Below are 24,669 nucleotides of genomic sequence, written 5' to 3' on the forward strand. Positions count from 1 at the left end.
ACATACACCTAGAAGCTCTACCTTTATTCCTGTGAAGCTGGTAACTGAAACTTCAAGATGGTATCCGTAGTCTTTAAAGAATTTTTTTACATCCTAGGCTTGATCTGTTTGACTTCAAATGGCAATACTGGTTATAAATTATTCATGATTCATAGCTGTCTCTTCTGAGACATGATCTTCAAACTAAGCATCCTCTTCATCTCTGTTCTTCCCTTCAGGCCTGTTGCATGCAGGCCTGTGGCCTGTCTTACTCTTGCTCTTGGTATTCAGTATAATTTTAGAACATCATCACATTGTTTGCCATTTTTCATAGTTTCTCTCTCTCTTTCTCTCTCACTATCTCTGACACCTTCTACTTTTTAAACTCTACATTTATTTACTATTTTAACCATAACCTAGTTCCTTTGGCTTCAGTGCCATTATTTCTTTTTGTTCTCTGATTTTAAAAATCATTTTTCCCCCTTCTAATAGCTACAGAGATTCTGGGTTTGACAGCTACTTTTTCTTTCCTCCACTGATTTTACTTTCTACCTCACGTCAATAATATCCTCCTAGAAAGCTCAAGAGGTTAAAAATACACCCAAACACATTTGCCATCTCCTTTCTTAGCATATAAATAACTGCTCTATTAGAGCTAGTTTTTTCCATTTCATTTCCTCACCCATCACACCTTAGCCTATTTTGCAACACCTACTTTTGCCAGTGGATGTTTCTGCTGTTATATGTTACCTGTGACTGTGAACAAGATTAATTTGCACATTGCTGAAGGTTTGCACCTGGCTTCTGCAAGACAAAATGCTTAAGAAACCAGAAAGAATATGGAATCCGCACACAGAGCGGGCATTGTCCTCAGGCAAACCAGTAGCAGGAGAATGAGGATACTGTTTACTTCTCAAACAGTCCACAATAGCGTTTTCTAGAGGAACGTCTCAAGTTGGAAAACAAATACGCTTGTGATATTTTTATTTAAAATTGTTCTAAGAAGTTATAAAAACCCACAAGTATGATTCAGAATATCTTATTTTTAATAGTCATAGAAGTGAACTCTGAAGCACTCTTTTCCAGGTAATTTGGCAATCTCTTACAGCAATATAATGGATTTATTTATTTAAGAATATGGAACAAAATGTCTCCAAAATACTTCCACATTTCTCTTTGGAAAAATACAGGTTTTAGAGGTAAATGGCTTGCCTAGATGTTACAGTTTTAAAGTATGGCTCTAATAAATTTTAGATGCTTACAAAAGAAAAGTTACTCTCAAACAAGTGAACCTACATACAGCTCTGGATTCTTCTCATGAATATCATTCTAAGCTTTTGTGTGTAGGATTTATGATATTTTAAAAGCTTTTTTTTTAAAAATAAAAAGGGCTCACTTTCCTAGTATACGAACAGACCACACATTGCTACATCCAGATAGTGAGATACCATGGTAATCACTATTATAATAATAATTAATAAACAAGTAAATAAAAAATAAAAATGACTGATGAATACTAAAACTTCACAAACAGTTACAAAAAATGTATTATTCTTCTCCCTTCTTCCTTTCGCCTTATGTATGATAAAGATACAGAGACATGTTCAAGACTCATTCAAACAGCAACTCCTGATGTAACCAATTTACATGTTCACCTGCTAAGGCAGATGAATACTAAGATATGCACTGGAATTCCTACACGAGTACTAGTAAATCTTAATCAAGAAGTTACCATTAGAACTCACTTTAACAAGGTGTGTGAACCTCCTCTCTTCCTACCTGTGTATCTGAGTAAACAACAGGTTTCTGAAGAACTTAATATGTCAACAGGTAGAACTGGAAAGCTGATTGGGAGGATTCCCTGCAGAATTCTGCAACCTTTTCAACATTGAAAGCCTTTATGATAAAACCATAAATTTTTAAGCAACAGAATTACCTTTTGCTACGTAATTTAAGTCAATATTCAACAGAGGCAAATAACGGAAGTTTAAAATGCACTTATGTATTGCAGCCAGCTGTGCCTGTCATCGATAAAAGAAACAGAAAATTGTGGACTGTCTCTCTCAGTGGCATAATCACTACCTGGTCTATGCACTTACTTTTTAATTAAGTAGTAAATGAATTATTTGGTTACCCTTCAACTACTTAGGGGTATCCTGTAAGAATCAGGAGTATCAGGAAGTTCAGAATTACTATAATCATTGAAGAACCCATATCGTTTAGTGGTTAGCCAGATTCTGAATATAGGCAAGTTTTTCAGTGGAAGGTGCAGGGATCCAATCCTAAATAACAACCAAATAATCTAACTCTTGTGCATATATCACCTTTAATATTGTTATTTTTTTGTAAGCGCCAGTGCATGAGGGTTTTTATTCTTTTCCAAAATTCTATTTTCTGAATTTTCTTATCATCTATAGGTGTCACCTTGTTTCCATGGTGTACAAAAACTTTTTCAAAGCATACAGCCTGTTTTCTTCTGGCAGAAACAAGACAAGACATGAACATGACAAAACTGAATGAAATTTGGTTTTTTCTTTGTATTTTAAGAAAGAAGTGTTTGGAAAAAAATGCAGAAAGTTTCAGACCAATCCTTATAGCACTGATTACAAGCTCTGATTTTAAATAGGAGCATTTGTGAATTCATTTTATTTTGCTTCTTTGTACGACCATGCCTACATTGGTACTTTGTAGTATCACAAGAAACATAATAATAATAATAAAACATTTTCTAGTTTTCTTTTGTGTGAGAAGCCAAAGAAAATTATTACCTTATAAGTATAAATATAACTCATACATATTATATAATTACATTAAATATTATTTTTTCTTTTTCAACCACTGCCATTAAATATTTCCATGTAAGTTTAGAGCAGAATCTGCCAGATGTTGTTGAAGCACATAGTGTGCACATGTTCCAAAGAACATCCATGGGAGGAAAGATGAGTTGAGAGAAGAGAAATAGTTATCCTACAGCTCTACAGCTGTTCAGTGAGAGAGCTGGGACTAGACCTGAGATATCTTGCCTGCTGCTTCAGTGTCCTAACCAATAATCCATACTGCTTCTTTGAGATATTTTTGGGCTATGTTGTTTTCCAACAAGCCAATTTACTTTTTATTATGTATCTTTGTTGGGTTCTTGTGCTCAACATCATTTTCTTTTATTACTGAGCTGCCCTAGCTCTCTGAAGCCCATGACATTTCATAGCTGATCACACTGAGCTCTGAAGAAAGTTGGGTTTGATCTGTACTACTTTTGCTCCTTGATGTTTTGCCTTCCAGGATGTCATGCCCGGGTGAGTTTTAGTCTTGTCTTGGTTACTTAGATGGTTTCCTGGGGGGTTAAAACTAAATATTTGCTGATTAAATCTTCTAAAATATTTAAAGGAAGCCAAAAATAAATGGAATTGAAATCCTAAAATAATAATAATAATAATAAAATAGTGCTGGAATTTGAGCAATAAAGCATGTTGTATTCCTCCCAGCATCACTTGAGCTTTTTATGTATGGTGCTGTCTTTCCAGTAATCTCCCTGTGCATTCAGTGGAAGCGAGATGCTGGTGTTCAAGTGGTACTTTCTTGTAGAAATATTTCTTCTGCTGTGGGGTTCAGACAGAATGAATCTGTGAAATCTGTAGCTCCCCTGCAGAACATTGCCTCCATGCAGTCATGCTTCTCTCCTCTGGAGAGGAAGTAGAAGAAAACATGAAGTTTTATTGTGGCCTCAGGTTATGTAATACTGTCTCCTGGCTCTGAAAATAACTGGAAACATCAAGATCAAAGATTAAATGTACTGTAACCTCAAATTCCTCTTCTCTCAGAATGAAAGGCTTTCAGAAGAATTCCAGAATGACCTTTGCCATGCAAGACAATTTATAAAGATGTAAAAGCAAATCCAAGAAGTTGTGTTTTATGAACTGCATTAGTCCTGTGCAGACATTTCAGCAACCAGGACATGCACAAAGCTCTTTAAACAGTACTAATTTCAAGGGAGTTCTCTAACATGTCTGTAAATCTGTTGTTATTTAGACCAAAAATATTAAATACTTAATTTTCTTCTATTGTGGTGTTCAGCAAATAGGCCTGTATCTAATTTTCAACCACTTCTGAAATTTTAGGAAGCCTACAGTAGAGTACATAGATGGCACGTGGGTCTCTTGTTCAGCCAGTATGGGAGCAGTTCTGTCCACAGACTCATCCATTGACCACAAACAGAGCCCTAATGTCTAATATCAGATTAGCTGAGATGACACCATAAAAGGAATTGGTCCACCTAAGATCTGACTCCCTTTGGGAGTTGTCTGTTCCTTTTGATTGACCATTTGCTTTTAACTTTGTTATTTCAGGTACTTAATGTTAGCAGTTTTTAACCTAGGCCTCAAAGTACCACCTTTAACTTCATTCCCATTTTTACATCTTACATTTATCTTATTACCCCTGGAGTTGCCCACTCTCCCTTTTCACACAAATCCTTTGCACAGTTGTCTAGGAAGTCCAAATATGTAGACCCATGATACAGCATAAATGTTGTGCTTTACCACCCCTGTAAAACAAAAAGAGCCACCATTTTGTGCTTTTCCTTGATGCAAACTGCTGAAAATTTCAATATGATAAAATTTACATAGCTTTGACAATTCTTATTTTATGCCATTTCATAATCCTGATAGCGTGTTTGATCTAAAGTACCAGGGATGTGGCGTGCTTCATGCTTTGAAGTATGGAAACAAACCAGTTATTTCCAGTTCTCCCTGTATGTAAGAGCAGGCAGGGTTGGATGTTGCCAGGAAGTGGGTATACCATCTGGATACCTTAAAATTAATGAAATACAATAAAAAATATTTCCTATTTGTTTATGTTGGTGATTTCACTGTATCTCCAAACCTTTATTATTAAAATGATAATAAATCAAATATTCAAAATTAATCAAGTCATTGCTTTAAACATGCACAGAGCCCTTAGGTATACGTGCATAATTTTTTTGAAGCAGACAGCTTTTCCTTAGGTATTCAGAAAACAACCAGACATCCAGAAGAGCCAAGGACACAGGATGCCTGAATGTGTCAGGCACAGCAAGATTTCTAACAGAACAGCACCCCAACTGGTTGTGTTGCCTGGAAATTGTGACTCTACTTTCTCATGTTACTTGAGATTTCACATTTTTTCATCTCTGTTCCAATTTTCTATCACAGTAAGTCAAACAGGTTATTCAGAAACCTAACCACTCCTAACCATTCAGAGATGAGACACTGAGCTTTCATCCAGGGTTGATGCTTCCTAGGCAGGAGGGGAGTGGGAAAGGGAGCAGAAGGTTCTATAATTTGCAGAATACTTACACACTGGAGCATAATGGTTCACTCACAGCAGTTGCAACCTATTACATCATGCTGCTGCCACATCTGAACACTAATCCTGCACACTAAAAATCCTCCTGTATTTGCTAATGCCAGTGTAGTAGCTTAGCTGCCTTCAAAAACAAATAAAAAAGATCAGTTGTTTGTAATTATGTCCCAAACCAGGAAAAAAAAAATCATACGTAAATATATAGGGCCAATAACATTCATTTTCCCTTCCAACTTCTAGTATTCACAGATGGAACCTTAGAAACAAACACACCTAAGTTCACCTTCAATCCCTCAATACATTTCCACATACTGACATTTTTCAGCAACAAAAAATTCTTAGGGTGAATCTTGTCTCTGTGAATTCAAAGGGAAGGTGGGAAAAACAGTAATAGATTTTAATTACTGTCTAGTGTCATTACATTCTTTCCTCCTATAATTAGAAACTAATGAGAAGTGGAACACATTCTGTCAAATGAACTGAGAAAACAGCACTTCAAGTGGAATGAGTGGCCAAGGACCAAACAAAATCCAGAACTGTCAGGCAGAAAGTCATGTCATACATAAAGAAATTTCATTTGCTTGGATGGCTGTAATGATTCATCTTATTTTGCAGGAGTTTCATCAGCTGGGGTTGTCATTTCACACAAACATAAACTAACTCCAGTTCTCTTGTCCCTGCTCCCGCAGGAAATCAAGGTGTTTGATGTCAGGCACATTCGCACACAGACATCCACGTTACTCTTTAAAGACAGGAAAAAAAAGAGAAATCTCCTCCCATCCCCCGCCCTCCTCCCTGCTGTGCAATGTAGTTAGGATTCATCCTTTGGAATGTAAATTGAAAACCAGGCTTGCAGCTATCTGAATCCCAGAGATAATCTTATATAAATGGACTATAGTGCAAGCTTTGTCAAAGTCTTAATATTGTTTTACCTCATTACATAATAAAGCTATAATCACGGCTTAGAAATGGATATTTAAAATTGGGGTGAAATCACCTAGTACAGTTGCTGTGCTGTATCAGCAATGACCGTGAATCACCCCATTCTTTATATAATGCCCAGACAGAGCAAGTGCCAACAGTCAGGTAGAGAACGGCGCCGCTTCCAAGTGGTTCAAGTTTGTTGCAAGCAAATATCTACAATGTCATGGCAGATTTTCTTTCCTTCTTTGCCCTAAAGGGTAAACATTCATTGTATTTTATTTCACGTCATGACTTCCCTATGACACAATAGTGGTATTTTGCTGCTAAACCTCAGAGGGAAAGAGACTGTTGAGCACTTTTGAAAAGGAAGAAACTTAATTATTTTTTGAAACTGTCTGGCCCTTATGCAGTCTAAAAATGAGTCAATGAAAGAACAAAAAATGGTGAAGGACAGAAACAATGAAAAGGGCATTTGGCAAAGGATAAGATAATGAGAAAGTCTCTTGGTCAGATATCTGGGGACAGTGTTCTTTCTGATTTTGCCTTTTCCCTAGACTTTTAATTTCTGGCTGTGGACACCAACAGATCTCATAAATATCAGCTTATGATCAGCACTGTGATCAAATTTCTGTCCTATCTTTATGAAAATTCACTCACGTGCCCAGTGATCAAATACTTCAGCCAAAATTATTTTCCTGTGATATATGTAAAAACATATTGCACTGGAGGACCTAATATCATCTCTTCATGTGACAAATTACCAATTTTAGAAGTACAGTTTTATTAGTACTGAACCAGACAGTCTTAAGAACTTTCTGATCTGTTGGAAGAAGAAAAAAACATCAAAAATAGGTCATTTCAGGTTTTATACAAGAGAATAATTTGAATGGGTTAAATCTGAATCCTCATAGAAAATTGTGTGTTTAGAAAAAATATTATGTTTTCCTCATACCACCATAACTGTGCAAGACATCTCACTGAACCGCATTTTCAGGCTGACTCACTACCCTCACCAAGACAGTAAATGCCAGCAGAATTCCAAATATAGGCCCTGTCAAGGCAAGAAAAGAGATGGGGACAAAATCCAAATGAAGATGCATCAGGACAAGTACACCAATCTTAAACTATTTACATGATTTTTTCATCCTAGATTAGAGCTGCAGTGTACAATGTAGTCCACAGTCTGACACTGGCCTGATTTGAGAGAGAGAGGTCTGACTCCAGTGCCCCATTCTCCCCTTTTCCTGCCTTCCCTGGGGGCAGTCATCTGCATCCAGCCACTGCTGAGCAGAGCATACACCAGAGCTCTGGTACCATCACCTATTTTGACATGAAAGAGAAAAGCCTTTGTCCATATTTTACCATTCTTTTTTTTTTTTAATTTTATTTCTCTACTTGGAGCAGTTTTTGGGTAACCCTGCTGCTCTCCAGTGTGCCAGAAGTAGAATAAGGGCGCACAATATGAAGGAAATAAGTTGTTTTACAGGCAATGCCCCACAAGCTTACCAACCAGTTATTATTTACTATTACAGAATATCTGTATAAAAATGGCACCAAGCCTGACTTTTTTAAAGAAGAAGGATGCATTTAGGATCCTTTTGGTCCCATTTGCTATTATTTTTATAGTCAGTACTGGTCCAATAGGTTGGCATTTTAAGAGCTAGAAAGAATTAGAAGCTCATATGGATTTGGTAGGATTTGGGTACATAGCTCCAGCCCAGAAATGTAAGGCACTGAAATAATACACAGCAAGATGCAATAATGCCAGCTCTAGAAAAATAACAGATGTTTTTCACATGTTCTGGAAATCTGAATATTGCAGACTTAGCCAATAAACCCTTTGGGTCTGGGATCATCTTGTTTTAAGTGTGGGTACATCATGAAACAAACCGGTCAATGATTAAAGCCTTTCAGATCTGTCAAAATATTTGAGACATTTTAAAAACCTTTTGTTTTTCAAATTCATCATAAGCATTTTATTTTTTTTAAATACAACTCATTCAGAGTGAGACTTTACTTAAAGTACTGACAACAATGAACTTACAACAAAGCTCATACCTTAAAGGAGTTATTTATAGAAATCATATGCTACTATTTTAATGGTATTTCCATGTACCACGACTAAAACCAAGAAAACACATCTTTTCCATTAAACTACAATTTACCTGTTCATTCTTTTAAAAAAACCAAACAACAGTGCTAGCTATGATCTCTGCCTAACAGAAAATGAGAGTGTTGGCCATGTTAACAGTAAAAGAGAGAGCGAACAAGGATGTATCTATTAGTTATTTATGAGGAAAAGAAGATAAATTCTGCTGCCACAGTTGTTCTTCATTAACAATTTATGCAGTTAGTACTCATTACTTGTAGCACAAAGGTGATGTTACTTTGGTAATATTTCTATCATACAAGAGTTGCTTTAGTTCTTACAAGTGCTCCTCTATTAACAGAGCCATAGAAGTCAGTTATGCCATTTGAGTGTTTGTATAAACACTCAATGAGGAGAAAAATTAGAAATTGTTAAGAATCGGTTTTCCACTGGCAGACTTGCAATCATTTCTCCTTTCTATTCTGAGGGGACAGTGCCCTCCTGTGGCACGATTTTTTTTAATTTGCTTTTTTCCTATGTATACTTCATCCAGAAAGATGAACTGGATAGGGTTTCCCGTATCTACACAAGTTATTTATTTATGTACTTGTTTATATGAGTTAATTTTGAGAAAAGGTTCCATTTCTATCTATATTTTCATATGATTCTCTAAAAAAAAAACTTTTAAAATTTCTTGCTCTTTTCTGTTTGGTTTCTGTGTAAAATTAGGAGAGAAAAACCCACTGGAAATCTGGACAGCTGGTGCATGTCTGGGTCTGTATGAACCATGTGGCAGCTATTGGCTGAGCTAACAAAACTGTGCCTATTATTTACCATATAAACAGTGACCTACATTAATGCTAGTTGCTAGTCATTTGATCACTCCTTAAAGAACAAATGATGGCCTGAAATTTTGGGAGAGTTTGGCTCATGCATTACTATTCTCCTGTCTTGTCTTTTTTTTTCTCAGCGGTTTCACAAATCCATCTAGTAGAAGAAAACTTCAAGTTTTAAAAAGATATAATAACAATACTTGGTAGCGTTTTTCTGCCAATTATTGATTCATCATCAATATTCTCCTATATAATTTATTTTCTCCACGGATTTTTACATTTTAGGCATAAAAAGCACTAAATTATAAATGTTATCCAAATTAATAAAATACACATTGATTTTCATACTACTAAACACTGGCAAAAATATTTGAGGTAACCAAATACTCAAGGAAAATCCTGTTCAGACCCTGAGATAGAACACCTCCAGTTCCTGGGGGAGAAGAGCTCCACAATGAAGCTCCCTGACACCATGGAGTCAGCATGAGGTGAGGAGCTCACGTGCTGTATACTTTCAGCACACAGAGAAATTCTGGAGATTTTAGGTAGTGGATTGTATAATGGAACAAATAAAGTTTGAGAAGAACAGAGCCACCTCTACCATCCATCTGGTTTTGCTGTGCCCTTCAGTGGTGTATAGCTTTGTAAGAAACAGAGATAGCATGGGGCTAGTCAGAATAGTCTTCTTAAAAACTCTCAAAAAACTTCTTATGTCTACGGACACATGCCTATGCACACATTGGTTGTTTCCCAAAACTTTTAACTTAGCCATGAAAGATTTTCACAGAAATGCCAACATGTAAAAAGGCCAGCCCTTCACCCAATTAATTTCCCTGTTCAAAACTCCATATATTTAACAGAAATGAAACACTGAATTTTCTCCACTCCAAAACTATCTATGAGAATGAACTGAAATGACACATACAAACAACTTGACCAGATGGCCAACATATAATTTTTGAAGCTCTTCTGCAGTTCTTTTAATAATTTAAATCTAGCAGCCTTTTAAACAACAGAAAACAGAATCTTATAATAGTAAGTGTGAGACAATCTCAGCTATAAGTATTTCTACCTGAACTATAATTAACACACCAATTTCCTGTGATGTTAGAAAGCTGTTCTTTTCTCTAGCATTTGTACTAGCTTCCAAATCACTTCTGAGTACAAATTAGAGGCTTGTTTCCGCTCCCCTCCCCCCCCTTACACTTTGCACAGTCACTTAAACATGCATAAAGAGAGTACTAATGGGTATAATTTCCCATTCACTTCGCACAGGTATAAACGATTCCACAACGGGGAAGCAATGAAGGATCACACCCACTGTGCTGATTAAATCAGTTAAGTACAGTGTACATTCCCTCTGGCTATGCTTCCTGGCACCACTAATTCCTTCTATTGAACCTTTGGGACTTAGGCCAGGACTTATGCACAGATGGTTCCTCAAATCAGGAAGTCACTTCCCCTACCATCTAACAGAGCCTGAATCCTGGTTTTCAAATTACTATATCACACAAGTGCATGGTAGGAGGAGCTTCCCAATTTCCAAAGTTCACATAGACTGCTTTGAGTCTGTGTAAATTAGGATGGCACAGGACTGTTAGAAATAAAACCTTTTGTAAGGGCTTACTAAGGACATGGTCACTGGATACTGATGGTATGCATCTCCTTTTCAAAATACCTCGTACTCTAGAAGTGACTTAAGGCCCATGGACTTTCTCTTTGTGCAGCGGGGATTATTGCCAGCTTCCCATTCAGAGTAGCAGTATGAAGATGATGTGGCTCAAGTCAGAAGCCTGCCCTGCTTCTCATGATCTTCTCAACATAATTGGCAGGAATATGCATTTAGTAGAAAACATGATATGAGTATTTATATGTGAGGATAAACATGACCTGGATAGCATTTTCCCAAGGGACTGCATTCTGGTTTAAATATATGTCACTGAAGAAACTAATTAACTGGTTATCATATCTTCAGATGAAGAAAACTATGTCTATCTATATATACAAATGTAGATGAATACAGAGGAATAGGAGAAATACATACATTCATACAGAGAGAGAGAGATGAGGTCTAAATATATTAAGGATGACTTATTATGCTCTTCAACGTAATAAGATTATTTTTTCCAGGGAAATTTTGTATTTCTTTAAAAATTGAAAATTATCTAGGTATTATTTTCTAGACATATGTAATAGTTATATATATCTTAGAATGGGCGGCAGGACCATAAGGTCGCTGGTAAAAGGCTAAGTAATCCAAAATCTTCTAATTAGGGTGCCACATGTTAAGTACTTAAGTATGTTTTCTTACAAAGATACTGCCAGGTTGCATTATAATTCATTTCTAGAAAAATCCAAAAGTATTTTAGCCCTCCAAACAGCAATCTGGCAGTCAGAAGCTTTCTTGTGCAGTAGACAATACCAGATAAACAAGAGCCAGAGCTCAGGGAAAGAGGATGAAGTAATAATGAAAAGATTATCAATTTGCCAAGTGAGGGCTAATGAATGACACTATGCTAAGGATCAAGTCTGGCCATTTTTTACTAAAATAATGTCTTAGTTTGACAGCTTCATGCCGGCATCACACCAGGAGTGAAAAATCACTTCGGGCACAGAGATAATCTAAAAATAACAGAGAGTATTTAAGCTGGTCCCAGCTGAAGAGCAGGGAAGTCCATGAATAGTCAGAAAAAACAAGTGTGGACAAAAACAGGGCTGGGGCAAGATTCCATCATGAAAGGTGTGACTAAAGCAAAGTATTGTCAAGTCCACATTCCGCAGAGGACTTAATGCATTTTACATTTTGGATGTACATGTTATGACAACTGATACTAGGTCCTAAATTGCACATCTTTGGTCTTGCATTAATTTGTATGCTCAGAGTACTTAATCAAAATCTCAGAAGGCCTGCTGTTATATCATTCCAATGTCACTTACATAAACTAGGCAATACCAGCAAGATGCTCCTCTGGAGCACCCCACCACTTAGTCCTGTCTTCCTTAATACTTCATTTACAATTGTTCATATTACTTCAAGGCTAGAAGAGATATTCAATACATTACAGAATTATTGGCTTGCCCTCTCTTGGCATTTCCTAATTTACATTTGTTATTCTCACTCTTGCCTTGAAAAAAATCATCAGTACATCCCACTTCCCAAAATCACAACCAACCAAGGTAAAAAGTAAACAAAACACCTCTCTGTGGTATTAACATTGTTCCTTTCTTTAGTAAGATTCTCTGAAATAGTAGAATTTACTCTACAATGCAACAGTGCCTGCACCAGCAGGCTTTCGGATTAGAAAGCAACAAGTAATATAAAAGAATTTATGCATCCTTGAATGATTCTTCAGACTGGTCAACTCCACACTGCCTGCCAAGTTATAATTGACACCGAAGTTTTTACTTCCTGTGATTTAACTTCTCCATTAGTAGAAACCTTAAAGCCCATATAAAGTATATACGGTTTCTTATTTCCCTGAGCTTTCGGTAAAATGTTTCCAATTCTAAAAGGCATGAGAAATAAGATCTGCCAGGATAATTCTGTGGACTTTGTCTATAAATATCAGGAGCTGATACAGTGTTCCCTATGGATATCATTCTGGAGTGGTTTGGATTTTTTTACACATAAATCCATTAGGAAACAAAGTCTTTGCATAAAGGAAAGTGCAATAACATTTGTGAAGGTTCAGTAAAATCTGGAACAATTACATCACTTTTTAACTTTTTGGAACACCTTAGCAGAGATATGCTATTTCTAAACATAATTGGTTAAGAAGTCCAGTATTTAAAAAAAAAAAAAAAAAGCAGAGGGAATTGTGTTCAATTAGATATAAAACACTTCCCTGTGGACTGTCTCCAGTTTGTGTAGCAAATGCTCCATGACAGGACACTGCTGTTGCTCTATAGAAATGAATTGTCCTCTGAAGTGCATCCTTGAGATGACAGAGAATTCAAAGTAATGTTTCATTGCTGCTGAATGGACCAAGACCTTTACAAGTTAGTTAATATTTTAAAAGCTCTTATGCATTACGTTTTAAACAAAAAATATTTTTATTTTAACATAATGCATAAAATAATGTAAAAATATTATTGTAATAGCTTACTGTGTAAAAACCACTCCTTGTGTTAAAGGAAAAATCCAAACAAGTCTTCATGGAGACCCCAGATGTTCACCACCAAGCTTTCTAGAAAAAACATGCTAAAATAATGTATGTGGAAACGGTCTATAAAATGGAAGGACTGAGGCTATCTCTATATACACATATATGTATATTCATATGTTATCCACACCACCTTTCAGTTCGGTTCGCATACACTGTTACTGAACAAGGACAATGCATGAAGTCTTTGCAGTATGCCTTGGTCTAGGTCACCTGGATTTATGTTTGTTTTCTCAGCACAGGTGCTGAGGTTTGGATTTGACTCTAATACCTGTAAGAAAGTGCTGGCTTGTGTACCAGATTTTGATATTTTCTGTTCTTTGAATAAAAGAACCTACAAGGCAAGAGTGCTAGAACTACCAAAACAGTTGGGCAAAAAGACCTGTCCAAGTACAGGACAAAAACCAGGGAGAAAGTAGTTACCTAGGATCTGATATATCTGTTCAGCTACTCCAAAGGAGTCTATAGCAGTTGCAGCTTCAGAAAAAGCAGCAATAACAGAAGGAAAACATCTGATTTTTTAATTTCAATTCTGAGCTAGTCTTTTTTACCTTTTTGTGTTTTCATTTATGTTCAGCTTTATATTTCACCTCTTTCGTCTGGTAAATTTTTGTCTCATTAAAGTAAAATAATAACACTGAGCATGAAAACAGCCTTCTTAAAACTGTTCACATGGAAGTAATACAGCTACTGCTTAAAGTAATCTCTATCATAGCATAGCTGGAAAAAAAGCCCAATTTCGAAATACCAATGCTACTAATAGCATATATGAAGGTAAATGAATAAAAAAGTTAATTCCCCAAATTGACAAAATAATCACTTCTTGGGAAGTTAATACATGATGCAGAGAGATGAAGAATGAGTCATACTGTAATTTTATGGCTTCAGTTTTACAGTGTTCCTGAACAGTGGTGGTTTTTTTGGGTTTGGGTTTGTTTTGGTATATGGACATACACGTATAATGCAAACTTCTCTGTGAATTAAGGGGATAATCAGACTGTAGTTTTTAAAATTGGTTGCTTATATTCAGCTATATCTCCTTGTAAACCACACATATAATTTGTTTTTTAAGTTTTTAGTTTAATTATAACATAATATAATTAAATTAAAACCAGTTAATCCCTGGGATATGGGCATTCACATTGCAGAAAATAACATAACAAAGAAGTACCACCTGAAAAATGATCTCTGAAGTTTCTTCTGTGACCAGGCTCAAAGGGATTATTTGGGGTGAAATTAAAATTTTAATTATGCCTGAAAACAGAGAAGTCAATGTTAACTAAAGGTACCGATCTAAGCAGAATACATATTAGCCACAGACTCTCTTTGATAACACTGGAAAACTATCTCACTCTAAATTTGCAAATCCTATTCTGTTTCAGTTTGAGACTTCTCTGGACTGCATTTCACTGAATTGCAATGAAGTTTTTTGTAGCCTGGGGTCCTGTAGTTCTTCTGCAATCAAGATTTCCCAGGAGTGCTGTAATCTGAAGTAAAGATGAGAACTAGGTTTTTTTAGTTTAGAAAAAATACATCAAAAACTGTAGCGTTGCTGTATTCCTGAATCCAGATGGAATTTACTTAATAGTTTGAGAGGGGAAGAAAACCTGGAAAAAGAATCAGAAAACTATTGAATGGGAATGATGTGTTATGCACACCAGAGTAACATATAGCCTGGCTTTGGGGGGCACTTAGGAGATGTGGGTTCAAATCTTTTTAGAGGAGATAATGCAACAGAAGATCTGCAGGCAAATAAAAAATTAATTATTGACACAGCCTAGCCCTGAAGAATAGTTAAGAACATAAATAATTTAGAGAGTACATCTGAAAGCATGCATTATTTGAGAGCAGAGCTGAGAGCATTCTAACAAGGACAGCATGGTGACTGGAGATTCACTGGACCACCACCACTCGCTCAGTTGCTGTAAGAGGACTGTACCAGGCATTTGCAAGTTATGAGCAATGACGGGTAGAAATAAGCCTGCTGTGCTATGCAAGGGAGTTTACCCTTGAAATCTTAAAGTACAAGTTACCTAAGTGAACCTGCAAGACCGTTTACTTTCATAGTGTGGAAAATCCACTACTTCTTGAGCTATACCAGCGTTGAAGAAGAGGTATGCATATATTTGCCATCAGCATATCTGGTGAATCAGTTTAATATATATAACCCAGACATAAATAGGAAAACCTTAGCTATTATATAGAAATTTTATGTTGGGTTTTTAACATATTATTCCATCTCAGTATGCTTTTATTTTACAGGAGACTATGTCGTCATGTCTGTTTACTTTAACCTGAGCAGGAGAATGGGTTATTTCACTATTCAGACCTACATTCCCTGCACACTTATTGTTGTGTTGTCCTGGGTCTCTTTCTGGATTAATAAGGATGCAGTTCCAGCCAGAACATCGCTGGGTGAGTTGTTTTTTTCTTCCTGCTTTTATTCAAGTGTTATGATGTTTAATTGACACCTCTGTGGATCACCAGTTTGTAAATGTAAGAGGAGAGAAAATTTCACATGAGCTCTCCTAGTTTAAAGGGATGTAGTAATTTCCAAGGAATAACACAGCCTAAACCATCTTAGCATCTCTTCCTTTTTACTATGTCAGAACTTAACTCTGAGTATTGTAGATTGCCTACAATAAAAACTTTTGCATCTTTTCTGGTGACAGCAGTATTTTTTTATAAACATCAAGAATGGGGAACATTGCTGGATTAGAGGCAGGAATACACTAGTTTTATTTGCTCTACTTCCATATCACAGTGACTAGCAATACAAATGAAATAACTACCAAGAGTAAATCAATCTTTCTGGCTGCCTGTGTGCCATAGTGGTAAAAAGGGGAGAATATAACACCCTGACTTCTACTTTAGCGACCAACAATCAAATGTAGCCTTCAGGCCACAAAATCAACTGAATTTCGTGGGATCTAAAATCCTATACATGAAAATGTGACACACAATTAATAGGAATTAGCAATTTCTACACATTTAGCAACTGTTCCACAAATAAACCAAAAGAGAGACCAAATCAACCTTGCTTGTGCAAAAGAGCTGTAGCTGTAAGAATTAGCAAAGTAGAAGCATTCAACTAGAGAAGGTTAAACACATTTTCTATTTCTGCATTAAATTCACACAAGTGACAATGATTTTAGTTTTTCCTTCTGCATTTTCATTTCTTTACAGAACTACAGCACAGAGCACTGAAATGCAAAATGAGGGACAGCATTTTCATTCCAGAACTCCCTTGAAAGAAACACAGGAATAGAGGACCAGTGGCTCCCATGACAGAAAGTTATAAGCATTTTATTGCCTTTTCCACATCCTCTCTAAAAAGAGATTATAAAATCTGCTTTAAAGAAGTATAAAATTAATAAAGGCATTCAGCTGTTATTTTAAATTTTACTTAGATACACAAAACAGACCAGTCCCTCTGTTGAGAATTAGTCTATTTGTACCACTGAGGAGGTAAAATCAGTGGTATGAAATTTGCCATATAAAATGTGATGGATTTTAACTGTTCTGATGCATTTTTAATGTTCTTCACATCATAGTACAGGGGATAATGTTCTGAAAGGAAAAGGGGTGGTGAGGCATGTCACAGTTCTTCTCAGTTATAGACTACAGTCACTTACGGAGGCCGGAAGAGATACTGCTCTGGCACAGAGAGAAATCTGACTTCACAGAGTTACAATTACAAGGAACCCTGACAGACATTCCCTTCCACTTGCTTTTTATGCAAGAAATCACTTAAATAACAAGCAGCAGATAATTTGTGTGGGGCTAGCCTATTTTGCATACAACTACAATGCATTTAGACAAGAGAAAGGAAACAGTTTTATTTCTTTATGTAGCACATACAAACCTACACACATTTTGTCCTGAAGTTCCTGCTGGATTACATGCTTTCTTAAGAATTTTCATGAATTTCTACCTCATATAATGGCTGCAAATATGTCTCTTACTTGCAGGGTATCATTACCCTGCAATTAAAAATAAGCAAAACTTATCTCAACAGCACCAAAAGTTTGAGATTGGTCTTGAGGTTACTTTGAAGAATGGAGTAAAATGATTTTTATTCTCCACCATGATTTTCTCACTCTGACACAAGTTCTCTTCTCCCTACCTCTGTTTAAGGGTTTGAGCACACAAACCCTAAAACTAAGTTTCTCAATTAAAAATAAAGGCCCCCTAGATATAAACTACGAAACTAAAAAACTAAATTAAATTTCTTAGAATCAGAATCCATCTAACCAAAGTATTCTGCAGAGCAGCACTTGCAGTGCAAAAATGTATCATACCCCATGTTAATCCTCAAAGCTCTCATTGAATCTACATCTGGGATGTGCTGTTTAATATCTTTGCTATATGTTTGAACTCCAGGCATACTTCAAGACCAGTCAGAGAGAGATAAATGGCAAAATCAGTTTGTTACTTGAAGTAATAATATTTCTGCTGTTTTCTATCTATCTGCCAGGTATTACAACTGTCCTGACAATGACCACCCTAAGTACAATTGCTCGTAAATCTCTTCCCAAAGTCTCCTATGTGACAGCAATGGATCTTTTTGTGTCAGTCTGCTTTATTTTTGTTTTCTCTGCACTGGTGGAATACGGAACTTTGCACTACTTTGTCAGCAACAGAAAGCCAAGCAAGGATAAAGACAAAAAGAAGAAAAATCCAGTATGTATCTTTTTATCAGCAAGGTCTAAAATTCAATTAGGTTTTCTGAGAGAGCATTTAAATCCTTCTTTATGCTTGTACTTTATTTTCAGACTTTGCTATTACATATATACTCTTTCTTCATATCAATAGGAATGCAAACATTCACCTTGAGAATGAAAAGCTCATATATTACAGTTGTCTGGATGCCAGAGAAACTAATTTCTTAGAATAAGGATCCTTTTAACCAAAGTGTTCTGCAAATCACAACTATCACCAAAACCATTATTTATGTTATAGATAGAGCTCTTGCTGTGACCTTTATGGAAGAACTGTCAGTTTCTCTGTCTTAGCTTTAGCAATATTCTCTGCCATTTACTTATGTCCATATTATTGACATGACTCTGTTTTTCTTATTATCAGGACTACTGTTAAACTTTTATATTCAAACTATGGAGTGTGCTTTTTCTAATTTCCCCTTAAGCATCTGTTTCCTTTTCATTGTTTCCTTATCTTCTTTTTCTTGTATTTCTTACCTCCTTTATCTACTTCTCTCCCTTAGAAAGTGATTTGACTAGCAGTTTACAATGTTACTTACGGATGCATGCTACACAATAATAAAAAAGTGTATATAATAACCACAATAAAAAAATCCTGGAAATAACCTCAGTAGGGGTTTGGGGCTTTGCCCACATAGGGAAAAAGTTTGTTGTTTATTTTGTCCAGGACAGATTTCTCCTTGCTTTTTGCAACTGAGCTGAAAAGTCTGTTGTCTAGCATCTCTGAGGTAAAAAGAATTAGCGTAAAACCCTAGAGGGAAAAATAGCCTAATTGTCTACAAAAAAACCCAAATATGCCTGTGAAAAATGTGAAGAACAAGTGTTTTACATTAATAGAGAGTATTTTCAAATCCATTTCAGGTGTCTAGCAAACAATGAAGTCACTTGGATTTGCTCTGCTAAAATCTTCAAGGACTTTTGAAGATATTCTCTCTCAGTTATAATATACAGCACCAAAAAAAAAAAAAAGTAATTAAAGAACCTTTTATTAGGCATTATTGCTATATTTTCAACTTTAAAAGCTGCTGAGAAGTAGACTCTAAAAAAAACATCTATAAGACTATAGAGGAAGAATTCTCACCTAACTTTAGGTATGCTAAAGTTGGATTTGATCATAGGACTCTTTTGGTCAAAAGAAAGAAAGGGGGACTTCCAGAGGGTGATGCAACCTGGCCTGTCTTAGGCCAAAATAAAAGGCTGGCTGTGTGCATGTGTGTCTGTCACAGTCAATTAAAGAGCAAATTTAGTTATCTCACTTAAAAGATGTCCATATAAGGGCAGATTACTTGTTCTTTACATTACTTATTTGTGAGCATTTGGGGACAAACAGAACTATAAATGCTATAAATGACTGCCTGGATCCCAATCACAGAATCTAAAAAACTTAAAAGTAGGATGTTCAGGACCCAGCCTGCAGGTAAAAAGAATTTTTTCTAAAAAGTGTTTTTATAAACTGTGAATGGTCTCTTTCAAAACAGTTTAACATAAAAGATTGCAATCCTCTGGGAATATGAAAAGATCTAAATGGAGTTTGATATCTTATGTCTTTGACCCAGATGTAGTTACAAAACAGTGACAAGTGAAAAATGTGGGGGGTTTATATTACAGATACTTGTTTAAATTGCTATTATCCCAACCCTTCTATAAATTTAGTTCTTTTTGACTTACTATGTTTTAGAAACATATTTTTAATTTATATTATTTTTGTCTCTTTCTTTCTTTCTTTCTTTCCTTTCTTTAATTTAAAACAAAACCCTCTGATTCTCTTTTCTGTCTACAAAATGAAAGCTTCTTCGGATGTTTTCCTTCAAGGTATAATGTTTTTTGCACTGGAAATTCACTGCATGCGACTGCTGAATTTAACTATTAGAGCTTATATGAGAGTGGTGTTTTGTTGTTTTGTTTTTTTTTTTAATGAGACATCTAAGCATTCTACTCAAGTTAACTTCCTAATTAAGTAGAATGGTTACATATTTCTAAACAATTTGTAGAGTTGATTCAGCAGCCCAAATACTGATTCACTATGGTTCTGAACTTACCTAAGTTCAAGAGTGACTAACATTATTGGATCACATGAATTAAGGGAGTTTAATGTTAAAACGTTTCTGCTCCTCTCTTTCTCAATTTGCCATGGGATCCAATAGCACCAGCTACACGAGAAACCTGCAGTACACCCTTTTAGAACTAAACTCTGACCCCTCCTTTTTAACCTTTGTGACTTCACTCCAAATTATAAAACCAAATCTGTTCTGATGTTGACCTGAACAAAATTCAATGTCATCATCAATTACTCAAATGCTGTTCCTTATGCAAAAAAGTCAGAGTTTTGAAAGGGTTTAAGATGCATATATATTTTTAATGCTGTCACTGGATCAACACACTTTTAGCAAATTAGCAAATATATCTAGCTATGTTCCACATCTAAAGCTTATCTTCATTCAGAAATGCAGAGATTTCATAAAAAAAAGAAACAGGGAAAAAAAAGAAAACATATAATAAAAGCCAAGAAATTTACATACTTATGGAATGGAATTGTTGTTATTTTACCCTAATAACTATCAGCAGGGAATTTCAATGCCTGTCATCCTAGTGTTCACCAAGTGCTCAAATGTGTTTAAAATGCTTAATTTGCTCAATTCATTCCAAATATATATGTGTATATGTATGTACAGCTACTATATAAAATTTGGAACATGTTGAACCTTCTAGTTGGTGAACATTAGTAGATGGTGAACTGCATATATTCAAACAGTTGGAGAGTCTTATAGAGATTCTCCTAACCTTATTCAAAAGACCCAGGTTTTGCCTTTTTTCCTGTATGTGTATTTGCTTCCATCTCAACATGAACCAGCCCTATATTAAAATCCTGCATTTCCAATTGATTATTTCAGTTCCTTCCATATGCAATACATAAATTGCTTTCAGATATCAAGCAGCCACGTAAAATATAAAACACAAAGGAATTTCAAAATACCATCAGTTACATTCCTGAATGTTTCCTTTAACCTCTAATGTTTACTTAGCTTGGCTTTAAAGCTAATTGTCTACAGCTGTTAACTTTATATTGATTTGTGCTGCTTTCCTGTAAAGTTAAAGTGTACAATGCAACTGATTTTAGTAAGTTCAAGGTAATACTACCATTAGAACTCCTCAGCAATTTCCCACGTACCCCACGCAGAGCCATCATTCACATGTTGACCATTAGTCTCCATCTCCCTGTTGGTCTGGTGATAATAACAGAGTATCTCCCTCCTGCCATCTTTTTCTTTTTCTGCCACTCCACCTTAGGCACCTACAATTGACATCCGGCCTCGATCAGCTACTATTCAAATGAACAATGCTACACACCTCCAAGAAAGGGATGAAGAATATGGGTATGAGTGTCTTGATGGCAAGGACTGTGCTAGTTTTTTTTGCTGCTTTGAGGATTGTCGAACAGGAGCATGGAGGCATGGAAGAATACATATCCGCATTGCCAAAATGGACTCCTATGCCCGCATCTTCTTCCCAACTGCCTTCTGTTTGTTTAACCTGGTGTATTGGGTATCATATCTTTACCTTTAAAAGCAGAAGGAAATCAGTGATATGAGCCTTACTCACTGAATTTCTTAGAGAGATGGTTTCCTAAGTCCACTTGAAGTATCTACAATGCGCTTTATAGTGGTCTGAATTCTTTAGTGCCATAACCCGGTAAATATGAATCATATCATTTGTCCAAAAATTGCCATCAGGTTATTGTGAATTAAATGTCCATTCAACATGCCGAAATAATTTGAAATAAGTGTCATACAAACAGGTAATATACAGCTATACCTGCTGGAATAGAGAGAAAGAGAGCAGACAGGACAAGGGGAGCATGGAAACATCACATAATAGTCGGTACTGCTATTTCAAACAGGAGTGAAAGGAGAATTCCCAGGTAAAGTGCTGTACAGTTTGTTAACATTGGCTATAATTATGCTATAGCTTTATTCTCTGTGGGCTTTTCTTTTTGGAAGAGTCATCTCTCACTTTGAATAGGTATTATTAAGCTAGAAAAGTTAACTTCTACTCCCACGAAGATAAAAATAGACCTTTCCCTTTGCCATCCCTTTAAGAGCACATGTACAATGCTGTAAATATTTCAATACCTTGTAGTACATAAAGTCTAGTGCATGCATCTTTTGGGGGCCAAAATAAATGAAACAAAGGTACCATAAAGTTTTGTCTTTTATTTTGTGTCTCTGGATGTGCTATTGTAATTGAAATGTGGGCGAAATTTTCTTTTTCCTTGAAAAATTACCCCTTTCCCTCATGCATGGAAGATCCAAGCAGACAGCACTTTCATGTAAGACGTTAGAGAAGCCTTAAGGATTCAAATAAATAACATGTAGACAAATCTGTATGGCCAATATAATAGCTCATAAAGTATACTGTATGTGTCTGCTGCAGTTGTATCCTTCATTTTCCACCGATGATGTTGCTATATTTCAACTGAATTTCCAGTAATTATACATTGCAAGATCAGCTTCCAAATTTAATCCATGTGTTTCTGTTGTTCTTTTCCTATGTTGAGCTCTACTTTTTTCCTTACACAAGTGTTCGTGTTTTTTTTTTATTCTTTAATCCAGTCCAGGAAATAGCTTTTATTCTAGACATTATTTTTACATAAGAGCTTCAAGTTCACTTTGAAACATTAGATTTTGTATTATATATACACATATACAATTCTCTGCCCATTCATGTCCTTGATCAGCAATAGCTGTTGTCAGCGCTGCTTTTCACTCGGTGAGTACCTTTACTAAAACAAACCTTTACCATGGCTAGCACACAGTTTATAGATAGCCTTGAAAATAAAAGGGAACAAAGGGTGTCTTGGCTACTAAATCTAATGTATGTAGTTTATGTGTATTTAAAACCTTCAACCGACCTGGGTGAATCTTGATAACCATTTATCCACTGGTTTTCAGAACCTGTATGATGTTCAAGTATGCAACCTTAAGCACATGTAAATATGACTGACCTTTTTTTAATTGTCAGAGATGGAAAATGTCACCTCCAGGAAAGTGGGCTTGCAGATTGAAAAAGGAGATATATAACTTACCATTACAGAATTATTAATAGCTAAAATGGAGGAAAAGGAAAGTTTTCCAATGTTTGTATAGTTTTGGAAATAAAAATGTATAAAAAAGGAATAACTCTTGATCATCTATTGCTCCTTGTCCAATGTATTTGAAAAAATTTTAATAAAGGAATTGCACACACCTGTGGACTTTTTCAATAAAACCGCTGCACTCAATTCCAGTTTTCTTGTGATTAGTTTATTAAAAGCATGCTTCAAGGACTAGACTGCTTGACTATTTTGATTCATCAGCTGCCTAAATATAAGTGATTATAATCCTCATAACCCTCTGCATTGTCTCATTTTGTAGTCAAATGGCTCACCCACAAAACTTTCAAGGATGGAGACTAAATCTTTAAAACCATTTTGAAGATTATCTTTTTTAAAAAAAAAAAATTAAAAAAATCACTTAATTGGAAGTATCTTCATGAAGAGAGATAACCTTTCTTTATCTACTTAAAGTAGATAGAGTGTTTCCACTCCCTGCATGAGTGTCAATCATCTTTCACACAGAAATGTTCTTCAGCTGGTGCTAGACAGATCACTAATTTTTTTTTTTTTCCAGGGGTCAGTGATTTAACAGCTTTCTGTTAGTTCCTTGCAATTAATAAGAGTGGCTGATGTTATACATTTAAGGTTTCAATTTTTACCTGAATCTTTTCCCTGCTACCAAATAGGTTTTATACAGTTCATTATGAATCTCAGCCCTAACCAGCCCTTTAATTCCCTCAGTCCAGGTACATTTCAGCTAACATATTTAGATTTTTTTTTTGTCAAGGTCTGTGAAATTAAGGATTCGGTGACAGTAAGAACTTTACCCTAGTTCAGTCATCAGATTACATATGCCTATAGAAAGCCTGCAACACTGAAGGATCAGTTGCAATAATGAGGAACAATCAATCAGATCCCTCACACAAGTTGGCCTTCTCCTTCCAGCAAGGGAGGAGTTTCATTAAAGATTGATATACCCCCATCTCAATAATGCAAGCCGCACAAAATGGAAAAGCATGCCACACCTGTGTTGAGGAGCTGAGTGAACTTTTCTCAGCATATATCACTACACAAAGTAAAGGAAATAAGCCTTTAACGAGTCATTACCCAACTGCTTTGCTCCTGCCACACTTATCTAGGTGATTTGTCATTCCATCCTGGGGAAAATGGATGAGGTTCAAAAGGACATTTCATGGACAAACATGTAATTCCCAGTGAGAAAATGACACCAAAGCAGAGTCTAGTGCTAACTAAACAAAAAGTATAGTGTTCCTCTGAATAGAGATTATATTAGCTATTCAGCACAGAATCAAAAGCTGACCTTTGTATTGTAAAGCCAGACTGCCACCACAGCAAACTAAATAGCAAGCGAAATAGCATTTGGGTATGATGGGGGTTATTATTCAGAAGAAAACTGCTCACAAACCTATCTATATAGACATATTCACACAAACATGTTATATAAAATATTATATTAATATATACATTATACACATTAACTCTCCCAGTTGCATTCTAGAGAATAAACTCA

General features: G+C 35.8%; 1 protein-coding gene across 3 annotated transcripts in view; it reads left to right on the plus strand.

The window, feature by feature from the left end:
• The window catches only part of GABRG2 (gamma-aminobutyric acid type A receptor subunit gamma2), a 70,941-nt gene extending 47,617 nt beyond the window's left edge, over window positions 1-23,324 (plus strand). For 2 of the 3 annotated variants that reach the window (XM_052772215.1, XM_052772217.1), the window contains exons 7-10: window positions 15,588-15,740; window positions 17,803-18,008; window positions 19,835-19,858; window positions 21,335-23,324. In XM_052772215.1, the coding sequence (XP_052628175.1) occupies window positions 15,588-15,740; window positions 17,803-18,008; window positions 19,835-19,858; window positions 21,335-21,610 (659 nt within the window). In that variant the 3' untranslated portion in view covers window positions 21,611-23,324. The remainder of the gene's footprint in view (window positions 1-15,587; window positions 15,741-17,802; window positions 18,009-19,834; window positions 19,859-21,334) is intronic. The other variant, XM_052772216.1, reaches the window with a different exon arrangement.
• Window positions 23,325-24,669: the final 1,345 nt, after the last annotated feature.

The sequence above is a fragment of the Harpia harpyja genome, chromosome 20, assembly GCF_026419915.1.
Source record: "Harpia harpyja isolate bHarHar1 chromosome 20, bHarHar1 primary haplotype, whole genome shotgun sequence".
Taxonomy (NCBI): domain Eukaryota; kingdom Metazoa; phylum Chordata; class Aves; order Accipitriformes; family Accipitridae; genus Harpia; species Harpia harpyja.